The sequence below is a fragment of the Anopheles merus genome, chromosome 3L (genome assembly GCF_017562075.2).
Source record: "Anopheles merus strain MAF chromosome 3L, AmerM5.1, whole genome shotgun sequence".
NCBI lineage: Eukaryota > Metazoa > Arthropoda > Insecta > Diptera > Culicidae > Anopheles > Anopheles merus.
In genome coordinates this window covers 11400909-11423260 of record NC_054085.1, presented here as the reverse complement: position 1 = coordinate 11423260, position 22352 = coordinate 11400909, and the positions used below count along the sequence as shown (strand labels likewise).

General features: G+C 44.4%; 1 protein-coding gene across 50 annotated transcripts in view; it reads right to left on the bottom strand.

Annotated features, from left to right (window-relative positions):
* Nucleotides 1-402: 402 nt before the first annotated feature.
* The window catches only part of LOC121600178 (Down syndrome cell adhesion molecule-like protein Dscam2), a 54542-nt gene continuing 32592 nt past the window's right edge, over nucleotides 403-22352 (bottom strand). For 22 of the 50 annotated variants that reach the window (XM_041928558.1, XM_041928548.1, XM_041928528.1 and 19 more), the window contains exons 11-22: nucleotides 11162-11281; nucleotides 8740-11098; nucleotides 8514-8680; nucleotides 6080-6277; nucleotides 5657-5830; nucleotides 4648-4770; nucleotides 3904-4106; nucleotides 3710-3820; nucleotides 3313-3628; nucleotides 3046-3057; nucleotides 1747-1804; nucleotides 403-929 (exon numbers count right to left, since the gene is read on the bottom strand). In XM_041928558.1, the coding sequence (XP_041784492.1) occupies nucleotides 845-929; nucleotides 1747-1804; nucleotides 3046-3057; nucleotides 3313-3628; nucleotides 3710-3820; nucleotides 3904-4106; nucleotides 4648-4770; nucleotides 5657-5830; nucleotides 6080-6277; nucleotides 8514-8680; nucleotides 8740-11098; nucleotides 11162-11281 (3926 nt within the window). In that variant the 3' untranslated portion in view covers nucleotides 403-844. Of the gene's footprint in view, nucleotides 930-1746; nucleotides 1805-3045; nucleotides 3058-3312; nucleotides 3629-3709; nucleotides 3821-3903; nucleotides 4107-4647; nucleotides 4771-5656; nucleotides 5831-6079; nucleotides 6278-6505; nucleotides 6674-8513; nucleotides 8681-8739; nucleotides 11099-11161; nucleotides 11282-13304; nucleotides 13602-14572; nucleotides 14867-15379; nucleotides 15671-15742; nucleotides 16034-16107; nucleotides 16402-17740; nucleotides 18029-18938; nucleotides 19227-19709; nucleotides 19998-20061; nucleotides 20350-21580; nucleotides 21872-21975; nucleotides 22264-22352 lie in introns of all 50 variants that reach the window. The other 28 variants (XM_041928572.1, XM_041928575.1, XM_041928570.1 and 25 more) reach the window with 18 other exon arrangements.

The following is a 22352-nucleotide window of genomic DNA, read 5'->3' as shown; positions in this document are numbered from 1 at the left end:
GTATGGAGGTCTAGGAGAAAGGGATTAAATACTAGTTACTACAGATAGTCGTAAAAGTGTTAAAGACTTCACACAGTTTCCCCCCATTTTATGCTCTATACTTCGGCCTTGGTGCCTCAATCTGTGTGCGCACTGTTGTAGTTGGGGAGTTTTTAAATAACTCTAACTTATACCGAAACAAAATCACCTCTACTGCTTCACCACTATTTGGCTTTCCTTTCTAACTCATGAATATTAATATCAAATGCGAAGCAAAGTGTGGGCTTGTTTCTAATAAGAATAGTCATATCACCTAATAAAATATGCACAATAAAAAAACGCACCACACCGTGTTAGCCAATTACTCGTTCGCTTGGTGGTAAGTCAGTAATGGCGGTGGTTTCCTTTTTTTTTGGTTTTTTGGTGATCGTTTGCGTAAAAACCACACTTACCAAAACGTATATAGGACACAGTACACAGGACACATATAAGCACGAATACACGGTGAAAGGTTTCGTTCAATAACTGACTAACTGACTGACTGACGGGGGGTGTGGGGAGTTTTAGCACGTTAAAAGTGGGCTTTTTCCTGATATATGTATATAAATTAACGTAAATGCGCTAAATTCGTGCGTTCTGCCCCTGACTCGTTCTGCTTGACAAAAACGTCACCGTGTTGATACGTAGATTACAGTATCGTTTTCATCATCATCATACACTTCTCCTAGGATGATACAGCAATCTTCACACTACAGATGTTTGCTTCGGTCTTTTTTACCTTCCATCAATTGTTGCTTGGCTGGCTGACGAAGGTGTGAAGAAGCGTTATGCCTTCACGTGTGCGTTCACAGGGCGGGCTTACAGATTACACTGCCATAGTATCGTAGGCTGTGAGTCCTGTGCTACCGGAGGCTGCTGTTTGTTTGGTGTACTTGGGTTTGACTTCGTTTCTGGAGTAGCCGCGGCGGGTTGCGTTTTTGGTGGGGGAAAATTTGGAAGAACAAAAATACAAATATTAGTACATTCTAAGGATATGATTTAGTTAGCAATAGGGCACTGCACAACCGACTTAAGCGCTATCACATATCCTTATGTGTTGTTTCTTCGTACAGGAAACGATGTGCTGTTTGATATGTTTCTCTATTTTGGTGTTGTTTTTTTTTCGTGTTTCGACGATTATTCTCGTATTCAACCTTTATTTTGTACAAAAGGAATATACATTCTCTTGTAAAAAAAATTAAGTTATCGCAATCATTCAATAAATCTGCAACAATTCGAACTACAAAAACAAAGTGCTTTTCCACAAGTGACACTTTTTTCTCAGATTTTTAATATATTAACAAAACACAAACACGTCTAGGAAAGTAAATTTAAAAAAACGTTAAAATGCTTCATAACAAATGCTATCAAATAAAACAAAGAAAGATTATAAAATTTGCAAAAAAAAAAAACAGTAAAATTTGTTGCTATGCGGTATTCAAATCACCCTGCAATACTTACACAATTAGTGACAAATGAAAGTCCTTTAAAATCTATGCCTAATGCATTAGAAATTTTAGATTGTTTGTTAATGCACAAAACACGCACACACACATTACCGTATACCCAGAAGAAGCCAACGAGAATGGAACCATCTTTTGTTTGTATGACCATGCAACTTATACGATACTAGCGATACCCCAAAAAATTATATCACACAAGTTAATCTACGTAATCCACCACAAAACACCCTCTTTCCCCACCCACAAACATAAAACACATAATTACCTTTTCAACAACTTCTCTGTTTCGTCACCATTAATAGCATCGTTGGATTTCGATGAAGCTGTTTTCGATTTTAATAACATTGTTTTGGTTTACAAAATGAGAAGACGAGTACGGGTTTTTTTTTGTGGACGAGCACAGACAATATAAAAAAGAAAGAAAAAAAATCATAAAATATGAAGTATGTTTGAGAAAAGAAAAAAAATAAGCGAATAAGATTCAGCAGTTTTGAAGATATGCATGAATATGCGCCGTTCTAGAATGGTTAGAATGATCTCGAACCGGGGACATTAGGCCAAACAATGTTATCAATTATAATTTCTATAAATTAGCGTAGGAGTTAATAAAAAAAATCGAAACTTATCTGCTAAACACACACTCGCACGAACATTATTATGCATTATCACTACACATGAAACGCAAATGCATGCAAAGAATAGGGGGGATGCAATTAAAACATAATTACTGTATCGGAAAGGTTTGTTAACACTGAGAGTTTGGTAAACATGAACATGAGTATGAAGTGAGTAAACGACATGAAATTGCTGCACACGGTTGGTGCAAAATTATTTTAACAGAGCCATCTCTCTGCCAATTTAATCTATTTTAGGTCACGCTTTCGTTTGATCTGAGTTCCTATCAAAGAGCGTCACTTGATGTCACAATTCTGGAGACTTTAGTGTATTAATTTCTTGCTGGTAGTAAATAAAATAAAAAATGACCTTCGATTCATCATACTCCATGTAGTCCTGCCTTCGAATGAAGGTCATTGACAAAAGTATGACGGTGCTCTCTACTTTAGAACACAAATATGTAAGGAATGCTTGGGAATTTCCATGCATCTATGTAAAGGATTTAGGTTTAGTTAGGCATAGCCAGGCTTTTAGTTAGCAGCTCACATGATGAGTACATGTTAAATATAGCCACAATTAAATCAACTGGGTAAAATAAGAGATTTTTGCTATCAAAATGGCTTTGAATTTGAATAACTTGTAACAGATCGTTGGAAACAAGTTAAAACAAACCAACTAACTTGCAACAAAAATGAGCCATGAACATGAAATCGTAAGGTACAATGATGCTCCTGATAATATAATAGGTACTTTCGCTATAAAAAATGTTTGCTAATCATAGAATGTATGTGAGTGAATGGTGACGGATGATGCAAACATGTAGTATATGAGCACAAAAAGGTTATGAACGATTGACGAATCCGTGAGGTTATGAGAGGGGGGAGAATATGCGCATACAAAACTGGTGAAGTAACGTTTGCAGGCACAACTAACAACGCCGGCAACTCACCCTCAGACGGTTCTGCAAATCGTGTCACCGATAAGGGAAGGGGGGTTGAATCAATTGCAATTTGGCATTGGTTTGGTGTCGAAAAACCCGGCAGAAGAGATATGAAAAATTTAAACAAAACGAGCATTAGAGCAGGATCTCGAAACGTGTACGGATTATTCTTCATATTGCAGTAGCATCTTAGCTTTGGCATTCTTGTGCTAACGTTTTTTCTCTTATTTTCATCCCTAAGAACGGAACCATTTTTGTTATATCTGCTTTACTTACCTCCATAGTTTCCACGCGGCCCATTGTCGCGATCGCACTCGGCTTCGGAGATTTCGTTGCTTTCCTTGGAGTCGTTGAAGGACGAGTTGCTCGTATCGTGGTTGCGTGGTGGCGGTGGTGGCGGTTCCGGCGAGCCAACGCTACGGCGTCCGACCGATCCCCGCGAGCCGTAGTGCTCGTACGGTGTGCCATAGTTGCCACCGTACTGCGAACCGTACTGGTCATCCTCCGGAGCACAGTTGGCCGGATCGTCGTATTCGGGTCCGGGGCCACAGTACAGCGAGCCGCCTTGCGAGTTGATGCGTGTGTAACGTCGCTACAGATAATAAAATATAGAAAAAAGACAACATGAACCCACATTTCAAATTACGAATAGTAGCTTAAAATTCCTCCTTACGTATTGATCTTCCTCCGCGCAGTTGGCCGGATCGTCATACTCCGGTGCCGGGGTGTAGATGCTGCTCTGGCCACCCTGGCTGTTCTTGCGGGCATAGCGATTCTGACGTGGCTGAAAACGTTACGAACTCATCATTCTAGCAGTGAGCAAATGGGCGACGCTTTCTCGAGCAAGTTGGCTGCGCTATACTTTACCATCGACTGCGAGCCGGACCGCGAGTGGACGTGGCTGGGCACCTGCATCGCCATGCTCGATCCCATCGTTCCCATGTGTCCCGGGCCGCCCATACCGTTCTGGTGCGGGAAGGTTTGGAAGTTCATCGCCTTGGTCGGGTCCATCTCCTCCCGGAATCCAAGCAGATGGAACGTGGCGTACGGGCAGATCTCATCTTCCATGCCTTTGGAAGCGCCGCGCAAAAATATGAAAATTTAAATTAAATAATATAAATAAAATGAAACCACTCACAAGGTACGGTTTGTTAGTAGAGCAAACCCCAAACATTACAGTTTTGCAAATCGTTAGTAATCACACGCACACTCACACAAGAGAAATCCAATTGATGTACACCTTACCCTTATCTTTAGTACGCCGAGTGAGTTAGTAGATAGTTTTATTTTTTATTGTAATCAAACGGTGAAATTTGAATTTTGTAATAAAAAGTCCAATTGGTTAAGTTGTGTTATACATTTAAGAAGAGAGATAGAAAGATAGGTTTAAACACGTGTAATCTAGGTAAGATTGACAAATAGATCATAATGTTACATAGCAAGCATGATAAGGGTTAAATTAAGAAGGATGGAAAAAAAAACTTCAAACCAAAATGTGCCAATTCATATCTAATAATACAACTTCGTGATCTCGAGAGAAGAAGTACTTTAAAGTGACTTAGAACCAAAACATAAAACTAAAACAATCGGAACAGTGTAAAACAACTTTACCATAGCACGCCGGCGGATGGTTGAAACGTCTGGGCAGTGGTGGCGGCGCTTTCTTCAGTTCTTCGTACAACGGACGGCGCGGGTCCCAAGTGGTATGGTTGGATTTTATGGAAGGATTATGGCCTAATTTGACACAATACAAATTATATTCAAATTTATGGACGATGGAAAATCATAACAGCGCGATGCTAGTGGATGATTTTGTAAGAAATGATTCACAGCAGATCACGAAAGAAATTTAATTTTAGCGCAGCGAATGTAAAGCAAAAACAAAACGGCATAATAAGCGGCTCAGATGCAAAGAAAAAAGAAAGCCACACAGTTTACAGTCCGCTAAGAGCGTCATCCAATAGTAGTATCCAGTTTGAAAGAGTAGATGGTACTCTTTTTCATTACTACATCTCTCACCAATTATTTACTAGCTGACGTTTGAGATCTTGAAATCTGAGAGATACAAGTCTTTAGATATTAGTATTTAGATACTAACAATAGGGCACTTTTTTAAGCAATACGGCAAAGCAATACGGTCCCTCCTGAATAAAAAACTTTTTAAATAGTCTTGAGACTAAGCTACTCAGATTAAATCTTGCCTTTATTAAATTAAAGCCTTGAAGACACTTGTTATATCATATGACTGTAGCGCCATCTACTTGTCAAACTGTTTACTAACTAAGTACTAAAGACTAAATCAGATGACACCCAAACGACACATGGAGAATTACTGGAAGCGGAAGTAGAAACAAATAATTGAAGAGTAACTAAAACGTCGAGACGAATACAAAGATAGATGACATCTACACACTTAAAAGATTACAAAATACTAACACAGTTACTCCATTGTTTCATTTCCTTCGGTGTCGTTCACTAAACCATACTTACGATTACTGCTGATTTGCGTAATGTATTACGGTATTAAAAGCTAAGCAGCAAAGCCGCGTTTCCACAACCGAGCCTCAACCCTAGATAAAACTGCCCCTCAACCCCCCATTTACCCTTTCCCCATACTCACTTATGACAGTTCCGCGCTTAACTCGGTCGCAGGTGTTGTAGTTCGAGCCCGGTACCGGTGGCAGCTTGCGGTTCGGCGGTGCAATGTAACCCAGCTCATCGCGGATGTCCGGTCGTCGCTTGTCCAGTGTGGCGGCTCCCGCCGGTCCCATCGACTGATTGTACACGACATCGTCTTCGCGATGGAGTGTCATTGAGCAGATGTGAGGTAAAAGTAGTACATATTATTCGACAATACAATTAACCCTATCGCTAAGTATCTAGATCGGGGATCGATTCTGTCACACTGGTGGTTTAATGGGTGTGTCAATAAGGAGCGGTTTCGTTTGTAAAACTAAAGTTTACGCGAAAACTCACTCCCCACAGAACACCGAAACCACTGGGTTAGAACGATACAAACAATAATGCCAATAAAGTAACCTACAGTATACATCCTTCGGTCCGCATCGGGGATCGTCGTCTCGGCGCCGGGAAATGGCTACACAGATCACTAGTACGCCTACCGCCACCACGATCACGGTTGCGATCAGTGGTACCATCACGTTCAGATCGATCCAGTGCGGAATCCACGGCGGGTAGATGGTACCGGGCTGTACAGATCCAAAAATGGGCGCAACCGTTCCTGCGTTTCATGATTATTGTTTGTATCGTTTCAATGTTCGAAAATAACCCACAAGATAACCATTTCACAGATTTAAAATGGCGTTTTTTTTTATATTGATAGAATCGCCCGAATAGATAGTTAGCCACAAATATAAAGTAAATTATACGCATATTTATGAAAAGGAAAAACAAGAACGGAGAAAGAGAAAAAAGAGAGAAAAAAGAAGATGTTCCAACATCAGTATACCTTTGTTAGTGTTGCCTTTGCTACGCAGTATACAGATAACAATAATCGCAATGATAATAACAAGTAAAGCGGCTACGACTGGCACTACTAAGTTCAAATTGGAAAGGATGATACGGATCGTGTCCTCAGCCGTTAGCTCGGGTATATCGCGTGTGGGTGCGATTGTCCCTGAAACAACCAATCAGAAAGAGAAGAAGAAAGAGAGATTGAATGGGGGAGATTGCATTAATAGTTTGGTTCTCTTCTTGGAGGCTTGCGCGCGTAACAGTTTAACACTTAAACGTTTTGGTTTAGATTTTTAACAAGATCACACTACAAACCCATTCGAACAATTATTTGAACGATTGAAAATGGAAAATATAGATCACCTGTTCTCTTTTCGTTAGACGTAAACATTCCTCTTACATTCCGATACGCATAGAAAGGGACGTACACTCAATTGCGTTCCTGATCTTGAGCAACGCTCTATTGGTTTGTTGCGCGATTAGAACATAATGTTCCTTTTGTTTCGTTTCGAAAAGGAAACTATTGTTTTGGCAAGGCATACAGTTAACGACAGCAACGAATAAAAGTAACCATAAAAAAACAGCTATAAAAAATTCTATTAACAACTACAACGGGGCTAACACAAAAAAGTGGTTTAACAGTTTATAAAAAAACAACAAGTCAAGCTTATGAGGAAAGTGTGCTGAGAACTGGTAACAAGTAAGTCGTGCCTTGATATTGCATACGTATTATGGAGTAAAAAACATTTAAACTACTACAAAAATGCAAAAGGGAGATGTGCTTATGCGCACGCACTCCAGTTTATAGGCTGTAAGTGTGAATAAAGATGAAGATGATTGCGAATAAACTAAATGAATAAAAATATCTTCATCCGGTAAAGTAGATTTTAACTTTCAACGTTTGCGTACGGCACAACAAAACAAAATTAAAATAAATTAACTTTTCGGTTCTGTATAACCTTTTTGCGTTAATCTCTATGACTTGACTGACATTGAGGGGATAAGAAACAATAATTGAAAACTAACATCAACTATAAACTACTTTAAAATGTTCAAAAAACATGTGTGAATGTGTGTGTTTATGTGCGTTATTTTACACAAGGGAAAACATATCAATCATTGCGGATTAATAATCGTTTATAATCTAACCAAATTTTGCACAACAGTGTTAGTGAAGTGTCTTATTTTCCATGATATGGATTTGTCGGCTTATTAGCAACAAAATTCATGATAACAGATAGTTCTGGATATTGTTATACTAAATATTTTTCTATTAAGCCTCGGTTATCTTAAAGCTTACATTATACACAACAAACAATAACAATTATTATTGAATGATGTGTGTAAGTGGAACTTTTCACTGATGCAAAGACAATGTGTACTGTATTTCAATTACTATCGAATCTCTCTCTTAACGATAAAATTAAACGCAATTCGGGTGGTTTCGTTCGCTCCAGTAACTTTCTGATGGTTGTTTCAGAGATATTTGATGTAAATGTTGAATGAAAGTAATATAATTTAAATTACATGATAAAATGAACAATGAATAAGCTGAAACGTAAAAAGTATGACAAAACAAACAGAAATCAAATAAAGACAACTTATTTGTTTTACCTTTCATCTTAACCAACCAATAGCCAATATGTTCAAACGAGTCGCATTGAATTTTGATATTTAATAAATGTTTAAGCAACCGCGCAAGTCGTTTTTTGATTTGTAACTTTCAGCAAAATATAGTATGAATGATGAAGAAAGGAAAAGGAAATCATATTTCAAAACAATTTGGCAAATAATAAAATATGACGACCAAATAGATGCTGAAGAATATGCTATCTTACAATATGTAAATATTTAAATGTGATGTAGCTTATCATCATTATGATTATTAATTGATCGATGAAGCATATTTTACTAAACATAAAAATAAGCAATAATAATCCTACCCTTATTTTTTTTGTTCGTCACATAACAAAGCATTAATTAAAATAAACTTAAAACCTTACCTCCGGTAATGGTGAGAGTAGCGAACTCATACTCCGCTACAGTAAATCCAGCGTTATTGTGAGCGGTCACGCGAAGATTGTACCAGGTGGCCGGTTCCAAATCCAGTACCACAAAGTTACCACCCGGCTTGACGTTGTTCGAGATCTGGTTCCAGTCAATTTGATCCCTAAAATGTAAGAGCATATTAAACCGTTGTTCAACAAATAAATCAGCCCGCACACGTACTTCTTCTTGTGTTCAACGACAAAGTGCGACATGCGGCAGCCACCATCCTTCCACGCGGGCAGATGCAGCGTAATGGAGTTGGACGAAACTTCAATAAAGCGAGACTTTTCCGGCAGCAACGGTTTCGAGCCCTTCGTGCGCGTGTTCAGTATGTCGGACGGTTCACCGGCACCGATCGAGTTGTACGCGGTCGCGTACACCTGATAGCGTGAGCCACAGTACAGCTTTTCGATCGTGTACTTCGGTGCTTCCAGCGCCACATCGATCGTTTCCCATTCGCCAAACTCGGGCTTGTAGTGCAGCGTGTAGCCCTGCAGCGGGGCAGTGTCCGATTCGTGCGGCTTCAGCTTCACCGAGAGCGAATCGGTCGTCGTTGCGGTAAGCGTAAGCTGGGGCGACTGTGGTGGCGCAAGCACAATCAGTCGGTGCGTAATCGAATCCTTGGCGATGGAATTCTCCGCCGTACATGTGTAATCACCCGCATCCTGGCGAATGACGTCCTTGATGAACAGCGAACCTTCCGGCAGCTGACGGATGCGTTCGTTCGGCACAAACTCTACGCCCTTGATCTTCCAGGTAATTTCCGGCGCCGGAGATCCCACGGCCAGGCATGGCAGCTTAGCGTCCTCCTTGAAAGTAGCGGTAAACTTGTCATCGAACGATGCAATCTTGGCCGGGACCTTATCGCTCGGCATGGCGGAAAGCGTTTTCGAGGACTGACCCTCCCCGATCGTGGTGGACGCCGTTACCCAGAATTCGTACTTTTGATTCTTCTCCAGCCCGGACGCTTCGTAGTTGATCTGGTACGATGGTACCTTGAAGCTCTTCGGTTCTTGATCGCCGCTCTTGATGTACACGGTGTACTGAAGGATCAGTCCGTTGGGCTGTGCCGGTGGTTGCCACGAAACGAAAATCGATCCTTCCGACATTACCAGCGCCTTCACTGCGGTCGGTGCTTCCGGCACGTCCTGTTCCGTTTGACAGTGGATCGGCGCACTGCGCACACCGTCGCCGCCCGAAGTGGTCGCCAGCACCTGCATCGTGTAGTTGGTGTACTTCTTCAGCCCGTGTAGCACCGTATCGCTCGATGCCGTCTTCTTGTAGTCCTTGTTCTTGTCGTTGTTCCACAGATCGCTCGGTGCGTACACCACCTTGTATCCCTTGATGACACCGTTCGCCGACTCTAGCGGTGGGCTTACCCAGGACACGCGAATCGTCTGCGAGGTTAGCGTGGTGCACATCGTATCGCTTGGTGGCTGGTCGGGCGTTCCTTCTGCCGTGTACTGCTTCTCTTCGTCACTCATCGGGCCAGCGCCAACCTTGTTAAACGCCTGAATCACGATCGAATACTGTGTGTACGTTTTCAGATTGTTAATCTCCAGACTGTGCTCCTTGCCTTCTCCACCTTCCGGCGAGTAGTTGACCGTTTCGTACACGTACAACGTGTTCAGCGATGTCTGCTTATATCCCACATAGTATCCCAGAATGTCACCGTTCCATTCGGCGCGCGGCGGTGCCTTCCAGCTGACGCGCAGTGTCGCCTGATTGATCGCTTCCACCTTGATTGCTTGCGGCTTACCGGACGGTGCCTCTTCCGCCGTAATGATCGTTACCACATCCGATGGATCCGACACACCGATTTCGTTCTCTGCCACAATACGAATGTTGTACGTGGTGGCCGGGCTTAGCTTCTGTACCTGCGCCTCGTTCGTGTCACCCGGCACAATCACCCGATCAATATCGTTTTCCCACGAGCCGCGCGAACGCTTGAACTCGATGATGTAGCGCTTCAGCGGTGAGTTTCCATCATACGGTTTGGCCCAGCTCAGCTGCACGGTGCGACCCGATTTGTCCAGCACCTTCAGTGCGTACGGCATCTCTGGCACTTCCTGGATGATCATGTTGATGCTCGTGTCGTCGCTACCGAACGCGTTCGTGGCCATGCAGGTAAACAGTGCCGAATCGCTACGCTCCGTGCGCTTGATCGACAGGCTGGAGGTGACACCGTTGGGTAGAATTTCCTCGCGAATCGTGTACCGGTTGTCGGACTTTGGGTCCAGGCGAATGTTGTTCATGTTCCACAGGATGCCAATTGGTTTCTCACCCTTCGCTTCACACTGCAGTACGGACGGTTCACCACGGCGAGCGGTTTGGTTGCGTAGCTTCTCGACAAACTCTGGCGGCGCTTGAACCGTGATCAGTGTGACTGCGCTCAGTCCCGAGCCGATGCCGTTGATTGCTTCGCACAGGTAGTAGCCTTCGTTCGACTTTTGGATGTTCTGAATGAAAAGCGAGCCTTCCTCAACACGGATGCTTGAGTCGTTCGATCGTAGGTCCTTGTACTCTCCGGGAGTGTCTCCTGTAATAGAGTTTGGAGTTCATTAAGGTCAAATCTTTAGGCACTGTTTGCGCTGCTACTTACCCACTGCTTTCTTCCAGGTGACCTGCGGCTTCGGGAAACCATCGGCTTTACATTCGACCTTGGCGTTTGATCCCTGAGCGAAAGCCTTGTCAGTTGGTTCAAGAATCCATCTCGGAGGTACTGTTGCATCAAGTCATAAGACAGATCAGGACAACGCGGATATCGCCCGGAGAAAGATATAAGATCATTAGAATTTGTACTACTTTTCTTCCCACGCTCATTAGTTTGGGATTTTCATTTTCAGAAGATACATTAAGGTTGTCAATGTTGTATTGCATTTCTTTGCACAAGCGCCTTTACAAGGAAAATGCAAATTACTTTGTGTTTAAGGATCTTGTCCCCACAAGTTACTTGACATCCATCGACAACCAGCATGATTTCCCAAACTAAGAGCCTTGTGGGTCACACGTTTAGTGCAAGAAAGCAATAAATGGGACAACTTAAAAAGGGAGGTGAGGATGTTTAGGAGTTGCATGCACTACTCGGCACTGTTGCGAATGTGTGTTCTCGAGCGTAAGGGCGCAGAATACGCCGAGAAACACATTCGAAATGTGCTCATTACTACAAACCATAAAAGATGGGATAGGATAAGGATATGGGACAGTTCAAGGGTAATGGGAAGGCCCCAAGTTCGCCCTACCGTCAGACATTTAGGCAGCGAAGAGAAGTGCTTTCTGAGCAGGATGGGAACAGGGATCAGTGGGAATGTTTTGAAAGGAGTTCGAAAGCACTTGATGCGGCAGAGAGAGAAGAAAAGCCAACGACGTTATAATGGGGCAATGTCCCTGAAATCTAGACTTCAATAAGTTCGTTGTACCAAGAGGATCTTCTTTTTGATAGGCATTGTAATTCCATTTTAATCTTTAAATGGAGCGCTGAAAACAGGAATACCAGGAGACGGGCGATACAGGGAAAATCCTAATACAAGTCGCCGCGATGGCACTGAACGACGATCACCCACAGATAACCCAACTAACCCTTTACGATCAGCTCGACGGTAGCGATGGTCGACGCTGCCTCATTCGTAGCCTGGCAGCTATAGTTCCCAGCATGAGCACCACGAACCGCCTCAATGCTTAGCGTGCTGCCCCGCTTTCTCGTTTCGATCCGGACGCCCGGCACGTGCTTGGAGTGAAGGTTCACCTCACCATTGAACAGCCACACAAAGTCGACGGGCAGATCACCATGCACCACCGTGCAGATGATCTGGAAGAACTCATCAACAAACGTTGGATTTTCTCCCGTATTTATAAGCGATATTTTAGGAGGAACTACAAAAAAAGGAATGGAAGCAACAAAAAAATACAGAAGAGGAGTTAGTGTCTACTACCGTTCACAATCAACTGCTCGGTATGTTCGGCAACACCGGCATCATTGGTGGCACGACAGGTGTAGTTGCCCGCATGACTGCCCGCAATCCCATCAATGCTGAGCGCTTTGGCACGCTTCCCAAACGCCAGCGCCGTTATCCCATGCAGACTGTCGATCGTACTGATCGGGCGCCCCTCATACAGCCAATCGATCGTCATCGGAAAGTCGCCCGAGATGACGCTGCACTGTATCGAGGCCGATTCGCCATAGTTCATCGGATCGGCACCGAAGCTAAAGGGTAGAATTTTCGGTGGCACTATATCCCGACAGAAGGTTTCAACGGGGATTGAAGGGAAGACAAACAAATCAAAAACGCAGAAAGGAAAAGCACTGTTAGTAGAGTTGCTTGGGATTGCTACAAACCGTTCACAATAAGCTCCGCCGTATGGTAGGTCGAGCTGGCCCTGTTAGTGGCACGGCAAGTGTAGTTGCCTGCATACCGCTCATCGACACCGTCTATGGCGAGTGCTTTAGTACGCTTGCCAAAGTCCGCAATGTTCACGCTGTCGCTAAAGGACGCCTTCGATATGGAAGCATTGTTAAACAACCACTCAATCATGATGGGCATATCGCCAGATATTACACTACACTGGACAGATGCAGAATCGCCGTAATTAAGCGCGTCTTCGCCAAACACAAAAGGAGCAATCTTTGGAGGAGCTTTCAAATGAACACAAAACACGAAAATCAAATTCAAACTCTAAAGACAATAAAGGAATAGGGATAGAGGGACAGTAATCAACATGAAAGACGTCTTCACACGGATCCTGACCGTTAACATTTAACACCGCTGAAAAGGTGGTCACTTCCGCTTGGTTTGTCGCACGACACGTGTAGTTTCCAACGTGCCGCTCGTTCACACCGTCAATCGATAGAGCCTTGGCTTTCTTGCCAAAGTCAGCCTGGTTAATGTTGTAGAACGGGTCCAACTGATCAACGGCCACCTCATTGAGATACCACTGGATTTTAATCGGGAAATCTCCAGACGTAATACTACAGTAGATAAGAGCTGAATCGCCATAGTTTAGGGGTTCATCACCGAAGGTAAAAGGTGCTATTTTGGGCGGAACTGGAAGATTCAACAACGAAAGGATTAAGCGCTCAGACAGCAATTACAATGGCATATGTAATTATTAAAGATATTCTGGAGCATCAATCTAGGATCTTCAGCCATTGGAGGCGTTCCATAACCAAAAGAACTTTACAGAATGCAAAAGAGAAATCTCGAGGAAATAGATCAGGATATAGCAAACCATAAAACTAATATTTTAGCCACGAAAACAACTAAAAAGCAAACCATTCACGAGCAGCTCCGTGGTGTAGGACACCGTGTCCGCCTTGTTTTGGGCCTCGCACGTATAATTCCCGGCATGTCGCCCGTGTACAGAGTCAATGTTCAGCACACTCAGCCGCTTGCCAATGCTGGTGATCGTAACCGTATGATCATCTATCAGATACCCATTGAAGTACCACCGGATCGAAAGTGGAAAGTCTCCGGAGAGCACATTGCACTGAACCGAGCCCGAATCGCCCGAGTTCATCGTCTCCTCGCCGAAACTGAACGGAACAATTTTGGGTGGAACTTGCACAGGTAAATTGGAATGAAAAGGAGTAAAAAGAAAGGAAGATATAAGAGTGTCTGATGGTATATTACCATTTACTACCAGCGAGGCACTGTAATGTACGACATTGGCCAGATTCGACGCCTCGCAGGTGTAGTTGCCCGCGTGCCGTGCCGCGACCGAGTCGATCGTCAGCACCTTCGCCCGCTTGCCAATGTTGGTGATCGTGGTGGCCAGATCCTCGATCACAGCACCATTAAAATACCAGCGAATACCGATCGGCAAATCACCCGATGGTACATTACACTGAACCGAACCCGAGTCGCCCTCGTTCATCGGATCATCGCCAAAACTGAAGGGGAATATTTTGGGAGGAACTGTCCAACACCAGGCCCCATTAGGAGATGTAGAGAGAGATAGAAGTAAAGAAAAGAGGGAGGAAATGCATAAGATACTGGAGCAAAATCACGCCACAAACCATTGATGATCAGCTGGGTACTCTGCTCGACCGTGCCTGCCTGATTCTTGGCCCGACAGGTGTAGTTGCCAGCATGATGGTCCCGGATCGACTCGATCGTCAGTGTACTGACGCGCCGACCGGAGTGCACGATCGAAATGCCGTAATCGTTCGATCTCGACACGAGCTGCCCATCGTGCAGCCATTCGATATCGATCGGCAGATCACCTACCGTCGCAGCGCACTGTACCGTCACGAAGCTGTCTATGTGCGATGGGTCCTCGCCGAACGAGAAGGGAAATATTTTCGGCAGCACTACTCACCGACATCAAAGGGATTGAATTAAAAATAATACTTCAAATCAAATGGAATGGAAACAAGGTCATGCATTTAATAGAACATGGACATGTAAAAGATGCAACATGCAGACTTAGCGCAGTTAAAGTTTAGCCTCCCAACACCGTACCGTTAACAAACAGTTCGGCAGACTGATTCCGACTGCCAGCAACATTTTTCGCAATACAAGTGTACACCCCCGAATGGTCCGCACCAACGGACGGGATGTTGAGCGAGCTGGACCGTTTACCGATCGAGGTAATTTCAATGTTGGAACTGATGCGTATCGGGCGCCCATTAAACTGCCAGCTAATCTCGATCGGCAGATCACCTTTGGAGGCGTGGCAAGTAACTTGAACGCTTTCCTCCGAATCGACATGCTCCTCAAAGTGGAAGGGATTAATGACTGGCAGAGCTTTTCAATGAAATGGAGCAGTTGGGATAAAAAAAACAAAGGAAATTACTAAAATAAAGGACTTCAACGAAACAAACCATTAATAATCAACTCAGCGTTAGAGGACGCTTCTCCAGCTTTGTTCTTCACCCGACACTCGTACAGCCCACGATGCTGCGGTTCGATTGCGTTTATGCTGAGGGAACTAAGCTTTTCTGACAGCTTCACTACCACGATGCCTTCATTTTCCGACGAAATTGGGACGTTGTTCAAATACCAACGAATTTCTAACGGAGAGTCACCCTTCACTACCATACAGTTGACCGCAACACTGTCGCCCGTGTTGAGGATCTCCTCGCCAAAGCTAAACTGCATGATTGTGGGTACCACTACCAGAACCGGGAATTATGGAAACATAGGGAAAGAGGATTAGATATAGCAGGAAAAACGACCAATCATACCATTAATGACAAGCTCCGCAGAGTAGAACGCTTCGCCGGCGCGATTTTTAACCCGACATTCGTAGGTCCCCCTATTGAAGTAACCGATCGGATCGATGCTGAGCGAGCTTAGTCGCTCAGAAACGCGCCCAATAATGACACCATTCTCGTTCGTCGGCAGTTGATTACCGTTCATGTACCAACGAATCTCTAAAGGTGCATCACCCTTAAATACCATACAATTTACTGCAGTGCTTTCGCCCGAGTTGAGTGGTTCCTCTCCAAAGAAAAACGGTGTAATCGAGGGAGGTACTAAGCGAAAAGGGAACAAACGGGGGGTTGGGATAGAAAGGCAATTAATTCTACTAGAACACATCGAACCCAACCTAACACCTTCAGCTGCGAGACATGGCGCACCTCGCCGGCCTTGTTACGGGCCAGACAGGTGTAGTTGCCGGCGTGCTGCGAACTGACTGATTCGATCGTCAGCATACTGACGCGATGGCCACTCTTCGTTATGATGACCCCACTGTCACCATCCGTGTATAGTGGCTGTCCATTGAACGACCAAACAATTTCGATCGGCATATCACCCTTCGTAACCGCACAGCTAACCGTCGTCATGCTGGACGTATCGAACGGTTCATCTCCAAACTCGAACGGCATAATGTAGGGGACAACTAGTTAAAAACATAAAGCGAATTTGTGGATATACAGGAGTAGAAAGGTTAGAGACATTGGAAGGTAAGCTTTAAGATAGAAGAGATGTACTATAGAACATCTTGATAAACCTATCACTACAAGCTCCGAGCTGTGTTCGACCGTTCCGGCTGCGTTGCGTGCAGCACAGGTATAGTTCCCAGCGTGCCACGGTTGCACAGATTCGATCGACAGTAGACTACTTCGCTGACCACTTCTCGTTATCGACATACTTTCACCCGTCAGAATAGCCTGTCCGTTGAACGTCCAAGTAATGTTGATCGGTAAATCACCCTTCGTGACGGTGCAGCTAATTGTTACCGCGCTGTAGATATCGAACGGTTCCTCACCAAACTCAAACGGATGTATTATCGGTAGAACTTACGACGGAGGAACGAATGGTAGTGGAAATTGGTTGTACTTTTAGTAGAGAGAGAGGCGAGGATTTTAATAAGCATTCAGAATAAATATTTATGCCACCGCACGACTAACCCATCACATTTAGAATGGAGGAGTACTCCGCACTACCAGCCTTATTGTTAGCTACACAGCTATAGTTTCCTGCGTGTCGAGGCTGAACTGATTCTATCGACAGAATACTAATTCTATGTCCACTGTTTGTAATCAACACTCCATCTCCACTATGAATTTGACGATCGTTGAATAACCAAGCAATAGTGATGGGAAGATCCCCCTTCGTGACGGCGCAACTAACGGTAGTAGCACTGTAGATGTCGAACGGTTCCTCACCGAACTCAAATGGTAAAATGATGGGCAGTACTATAGAAAACATTACATAATGTACGTAATATCACATTTTTAAGTCTTGTTCCCATCAGGAGAGGAGTTTGGTAAAGGATTTTTGAAGGAAATATTAAAAATAAGGTTAAATTATGTATCCCCCGCTCACCCATAACCATCAACTCAGCAGAATGCTCCGCCGAACCAGCAGGATTCTTCGCAATACAGGTATAGTTTCCTGCGTGTCGCGGCTGTACTGATTCGATAGTAAGCATACTGACTCTTTGGCCACCAGGTGTGATCAGTATGCCGTCGTTGGTGTGAAGACGATAAGAGTTGAAGTACCAACTGATTTCTATTGGAGAATCACCCTTTGTAACCGCACAACTGACGGTCGTAGCGCTGTAGATATCGAACGGTTCCTCACCAAACTCAAATGGCAATATAATGGGAAGTACTGAAGAAGACATGACACATTGTAACCTTCAAACTATTGTTGCTGTCAGTAGAATAGGTTCACAGTTGGAAAAGGAATCATAGGAAATTCAAATATAGGCTTAGATCAAATCCCACGCTCACCCATCACCATCAACTCGGCAGAATGTTCCGCCGATCCAGCAGGATTTTTCGCAATGCATGTATAGTTTCCCGCATGTCTTGGTTGTACCGATTCTATCGTAAGGACACTTACTCTCTGACCGCCAGGTGTGATCAGTATGCCATCATTAGTATAAAGTCGATAAGAATTGAAATACCAACTGATCTCGATCGGAGAATCACCCTTTGTAACCGCACAACTGACGGTCGTAGCGCTGTAGATATCGAACGGTTCCTCACCAAACTCAAATGGCAATATAATGGGAAGTACTGAAGAAGACATGACCACATTGTAACCTTCAAATTTTTGTTCCTGTCAGTAGAATAGGTTCACAGTTGGAAAAGGAATCATAGGACTTCAAATATAGGCATAGATCAAATCCCACGCTCACCCATCACCATTAACTCGGCAGAATGCTCCGCCGATCCAGCAGGATTCTTCGCAATGCATGTATAATTTCCCGCATGTCGCGGCTGTACCGATTCTATCGAGAGCATACTAACTCGCTGCCCGCCAGGTGTGATCAGAACACCATCATTCGTGCGCAACCGATAAGAGTTGAAGTACCAACTGATCTCGATCGGAGAATCACCCTTCGTAACGGCACAAGTCGCTGTCGCCGTGGAGTAGATATCGAACGGATCCTCACCAAAATCGAACGGCATAATAATTGGAATGACTGGAGACATGAGGAAAGGCATTAAAACAGCAAAAAAGCATACGAAATGTAACGTAAAAACTAAAACAAACTCCCACAAACTAACCCATAACCTTCAGCTCGGAAGAATGCTGCGCCTCGCCAGCACGATTCTTTGCAATGCACGTATAGTTCCCGGCATGGCGCGGCTGTACGGATTCGATCGAGAGGAAGCTTATCTTTTGCCCATTGCTTGTGATCAGCACACCGTCACTAGTACGCAGCCGGTAGTCGTTAAACAACCAGATTAATTCGATCGGTGAATCACCTTTCGTAACAGCGCACGACACCGTAGTGGTGCTGTAGATATCAAACGGTTCATCCCCAAACTCGAACGGCATTATGATTGGCGTGACTTGCGAAACCAGAGAAGAAGAAGGACCACATTCAGTAGAAAGGAAGGTTTTTTCGTTGGAAATACAGGCAAAGGTAACAAAGAAGGGGTTTACAAACTATCATATTCAAACGATCTTCACTCCTACCAATCACTTTCAGCTCAGACGTGTGCTCCACAAAGCCTGCCTTATTGCGAGCGACACAGGTGTAGTTGCCAGCATGGCGTGCCTGTACTGACTCAATATAAAGCAAGCTCATTTTCTGGCCACTTTTCGTGATCGTAATACCATCGTTGGAGAAGATTTTGCTACCATTAAACATCCAGTTGATCTCGATCGGTGTGTCACCCTTCGCGACGGCACAACTCACCGTCGTTGTGCTGTGTATGTCCGAGGGTTCTTCGCCGAACTCAAACGGCAGAAGTATCGGAGGAACTTTGGGAAGTTTAAAACGAAGAAGCAGATAATTTTTGACACAGGATATAAGGAAAATATGGTTGGAATTGAAACCCAAAATAAGCAGCAAAATTCGTACTTTATAAGCGAGAGAGAGCACATTACCGATCACCTTCAACTCCGAGGTGTGCTCCGCTGTGCCGGCCCTGTTTCTAGCGATACACGTATAGTTCCCGGCATGGCGCGGTTGCACAGATTCGATCGAGAGGATACTAATCTTCTGACCACTTTTCGTGATCAATATACCATCATTCGAGAATATCATGCTATCATCAAACATCCAACTGATCTCGATCGGTGTGTCACCCTTCGCGACGGCACAGCTGATGGTAGTGGTGCTAGCCATATCCGCTGGTTCATCGCCAAATTCGAACGGAAGTAGAATGGGAGGGACTTTCGGGAAGGATTTGAACAGGAATGCAGAAAAACATTACTCGACATGCACCAAGGCTGATTATTTACCGATCACTTTTAGCTCTGACGTATGTTCCGCGAATCCTGCGCGGTTTCTTGCGACACAAGTGTAATTACCGGCATGCCGTGCTTGTACCGACTCGATCGACAGAAAGCTAATCTTTTGGCCACTTTTCGTGATTAGAATTCCATCAGATGTGAACAATTTGCTACCATTAAACATCCAGTTGATTTCGATCGGTGGATCACCCTTTGCGACAGCACAGCTAACCGTTGTAGTACTCTGAACATCTACAGGATCTTCTCCAAAATCGAACGGAAGTAGAATGGGAGGTACTTTGGATGGGATAAATAAATCGACGGGAAGATATTACACTCAAGAAATACAAATGCCAGTTACCCATAACTTTTAATTCTGACGTATGCTCAGCAAAACCAGCACGATTCCTTGCAACGCAGGTGTAGTTGCCAGCGTGACGTGCCTGTACCGATTCTATCGACAGAAAGCTAATCTTTTGACCACTCTTGGTGATCAAGATGCCATCTGAGGTAAACAGTTTGCTACCGTTAAACAGCCAGTTGATTTCGATCGGCGGATCACCCTTTGCTACCGCGCAGGTAACAGATGTGGTGCTGTGAACATCTACCGGTTCTTCTCCAAAATCGAACGGAAGCAGAATGGGAGGAACTTTGGAGAGGATATAAACAAACGGGAAGATATTATATCTTGAAGGATCAAAAAAGCATTACCCATCACTTTTAACTCTGAGGTGTGTTCAGCGAATCCAGCACGATTCTTAGCGACACATGTGTAGTTACCGGCATGCCGAGCTTGGACTGATTCTATCGATAGAAAGCTAATCTTTTGACCACTCTTTGTGATTAGGATTCCATCCGAAGTGAACAATTTGCTACCATTAAACATCCAATTGATTTCGATAGGTGGATCACCTTTTGCGACGGCACAGTTTACCGACGTTGTACTCTGCACGTCTGCCGGTTCTTCCCCGAAATCAAACGGTAGTAGTATAGGCGGAACTTAGGAGTTAAGTGTAGACAAAGGAGATTAGGTAAGCTGACAGAGCATTTTCTTCAGTAGGAAATAGGATACATAATAATTATTTCAAAACCAGCTCTCTCCAAGACAATTACCAATCACTTTCAACTCCGAAGTGTGTTCCACCGAGCCGGCTCGATTGGTGGCCAGACACGTGTAGTTACCGGCGTGCCTCGGCTGTACCGTTTCGATCGATAGCATACTGATCTTTTGCCCACTTTTCGTAATCGATATTTCGCTGCTCGCCTCAATCTTACGTCCCTGGAACAACCACTCTATCGCGAGCGGCGTGTCTCCTTTCGCCACCGCACAACTGACCATCGTCGTACTGAGCACATCGGCCGGCTCATCACCGAACTCGAACGGAAGCAACACCGGCACAACTTAGACAGGGAGCAGGAGTGTGTGAAAGGGAAAACGGACAGGAAGTTTAAAGTAATGAGAAAGTACGTTCTAACCTATAACTTTCAGCTCGGAACTATGCTCAGCGAAGCCCGCCTTATTCCGCGCAACGCACGTGTACCTTCCAGCGTGTCGCGGCTGTACCGACTCGATGTACAGAATGCTCATTTTTGGCCCCGACTTGCTAATCGAAATGCCATCCTCCGTGCCTAACGTTTCCCCACCGAACATCCAGTTGATTTCGATCGGTGTATCACCCTTGATCACCGCACAGCTTACCGTAGACGTGGTAAGCATATCGAACGGTTCCTCACCAAACTCGAACGGCATTATCAGAGGTTTCACTTTTACAAAGGGAGTACAGAACGAGGAGACGTAGGAATAGGATGGAAATTTCTAATTTCAACAGAAGATGTTTGGACACACACACATTGAAGCTATTTCCCAAATAACACTTTACCTATCACCTTCAGCTCGGACGTATGGTTCGCCTGTCCGGCAACGTTTTTCGCCATGCACGTATAATTTCCAGCATGGTACGATTGGACGGACTCGATCGTTAGCATACTGATGCGCTGACCACTCTTCGACACGAGTATACCGGAGTCACCTAACACTACATCCTGTCCATTGAACAACCAACTGAAGCTGAGCGGAGTGTCCCCTTTTGTGACAGCACAGTTCACCGTTGCCATACTCGCCTCATCCAGCGCTTCCTCACCAAACTCAAACGGCAGAATCACAGGCAGAACTTGTACAGAAGGGAACAACGAAGTGGAATGGTGAAATAGGACAATTTGGAGAAGGATTTAATTCTTGGAGAACAGCAACTTATAGCAGAAATTCACCACAAACCCATAACTTGCAATAGTGACGTGTGCGTCACTTCGCCAGCCCTGTTTGCCGCGTGGCAGGTATAGTTCCCGGCATGCCGAGACTGTACCGACTCGATCGTCAGCATGCTAGCCTTGTGACCACTTCTCATGATCAAAATACCATCGTTCGTCGCAATTCTACGTCCGTTGTACAGCCAGCTAATGTCGATCGGTGTGTCACCCTTCGTAACGATACAGCTGACCGACGCCGTGCTGCCAGTGTCGAACGGTTCGTCGCCAAATTCAAACGGCAGAATGATAGGAATGGCTATTCGGTTCGAGTGGACAAAATGAGAACAGAAGGAAGGAAAGAAAAGTGCACATCTTAGCTATCTGACACAAACCACCCCCTTCTTA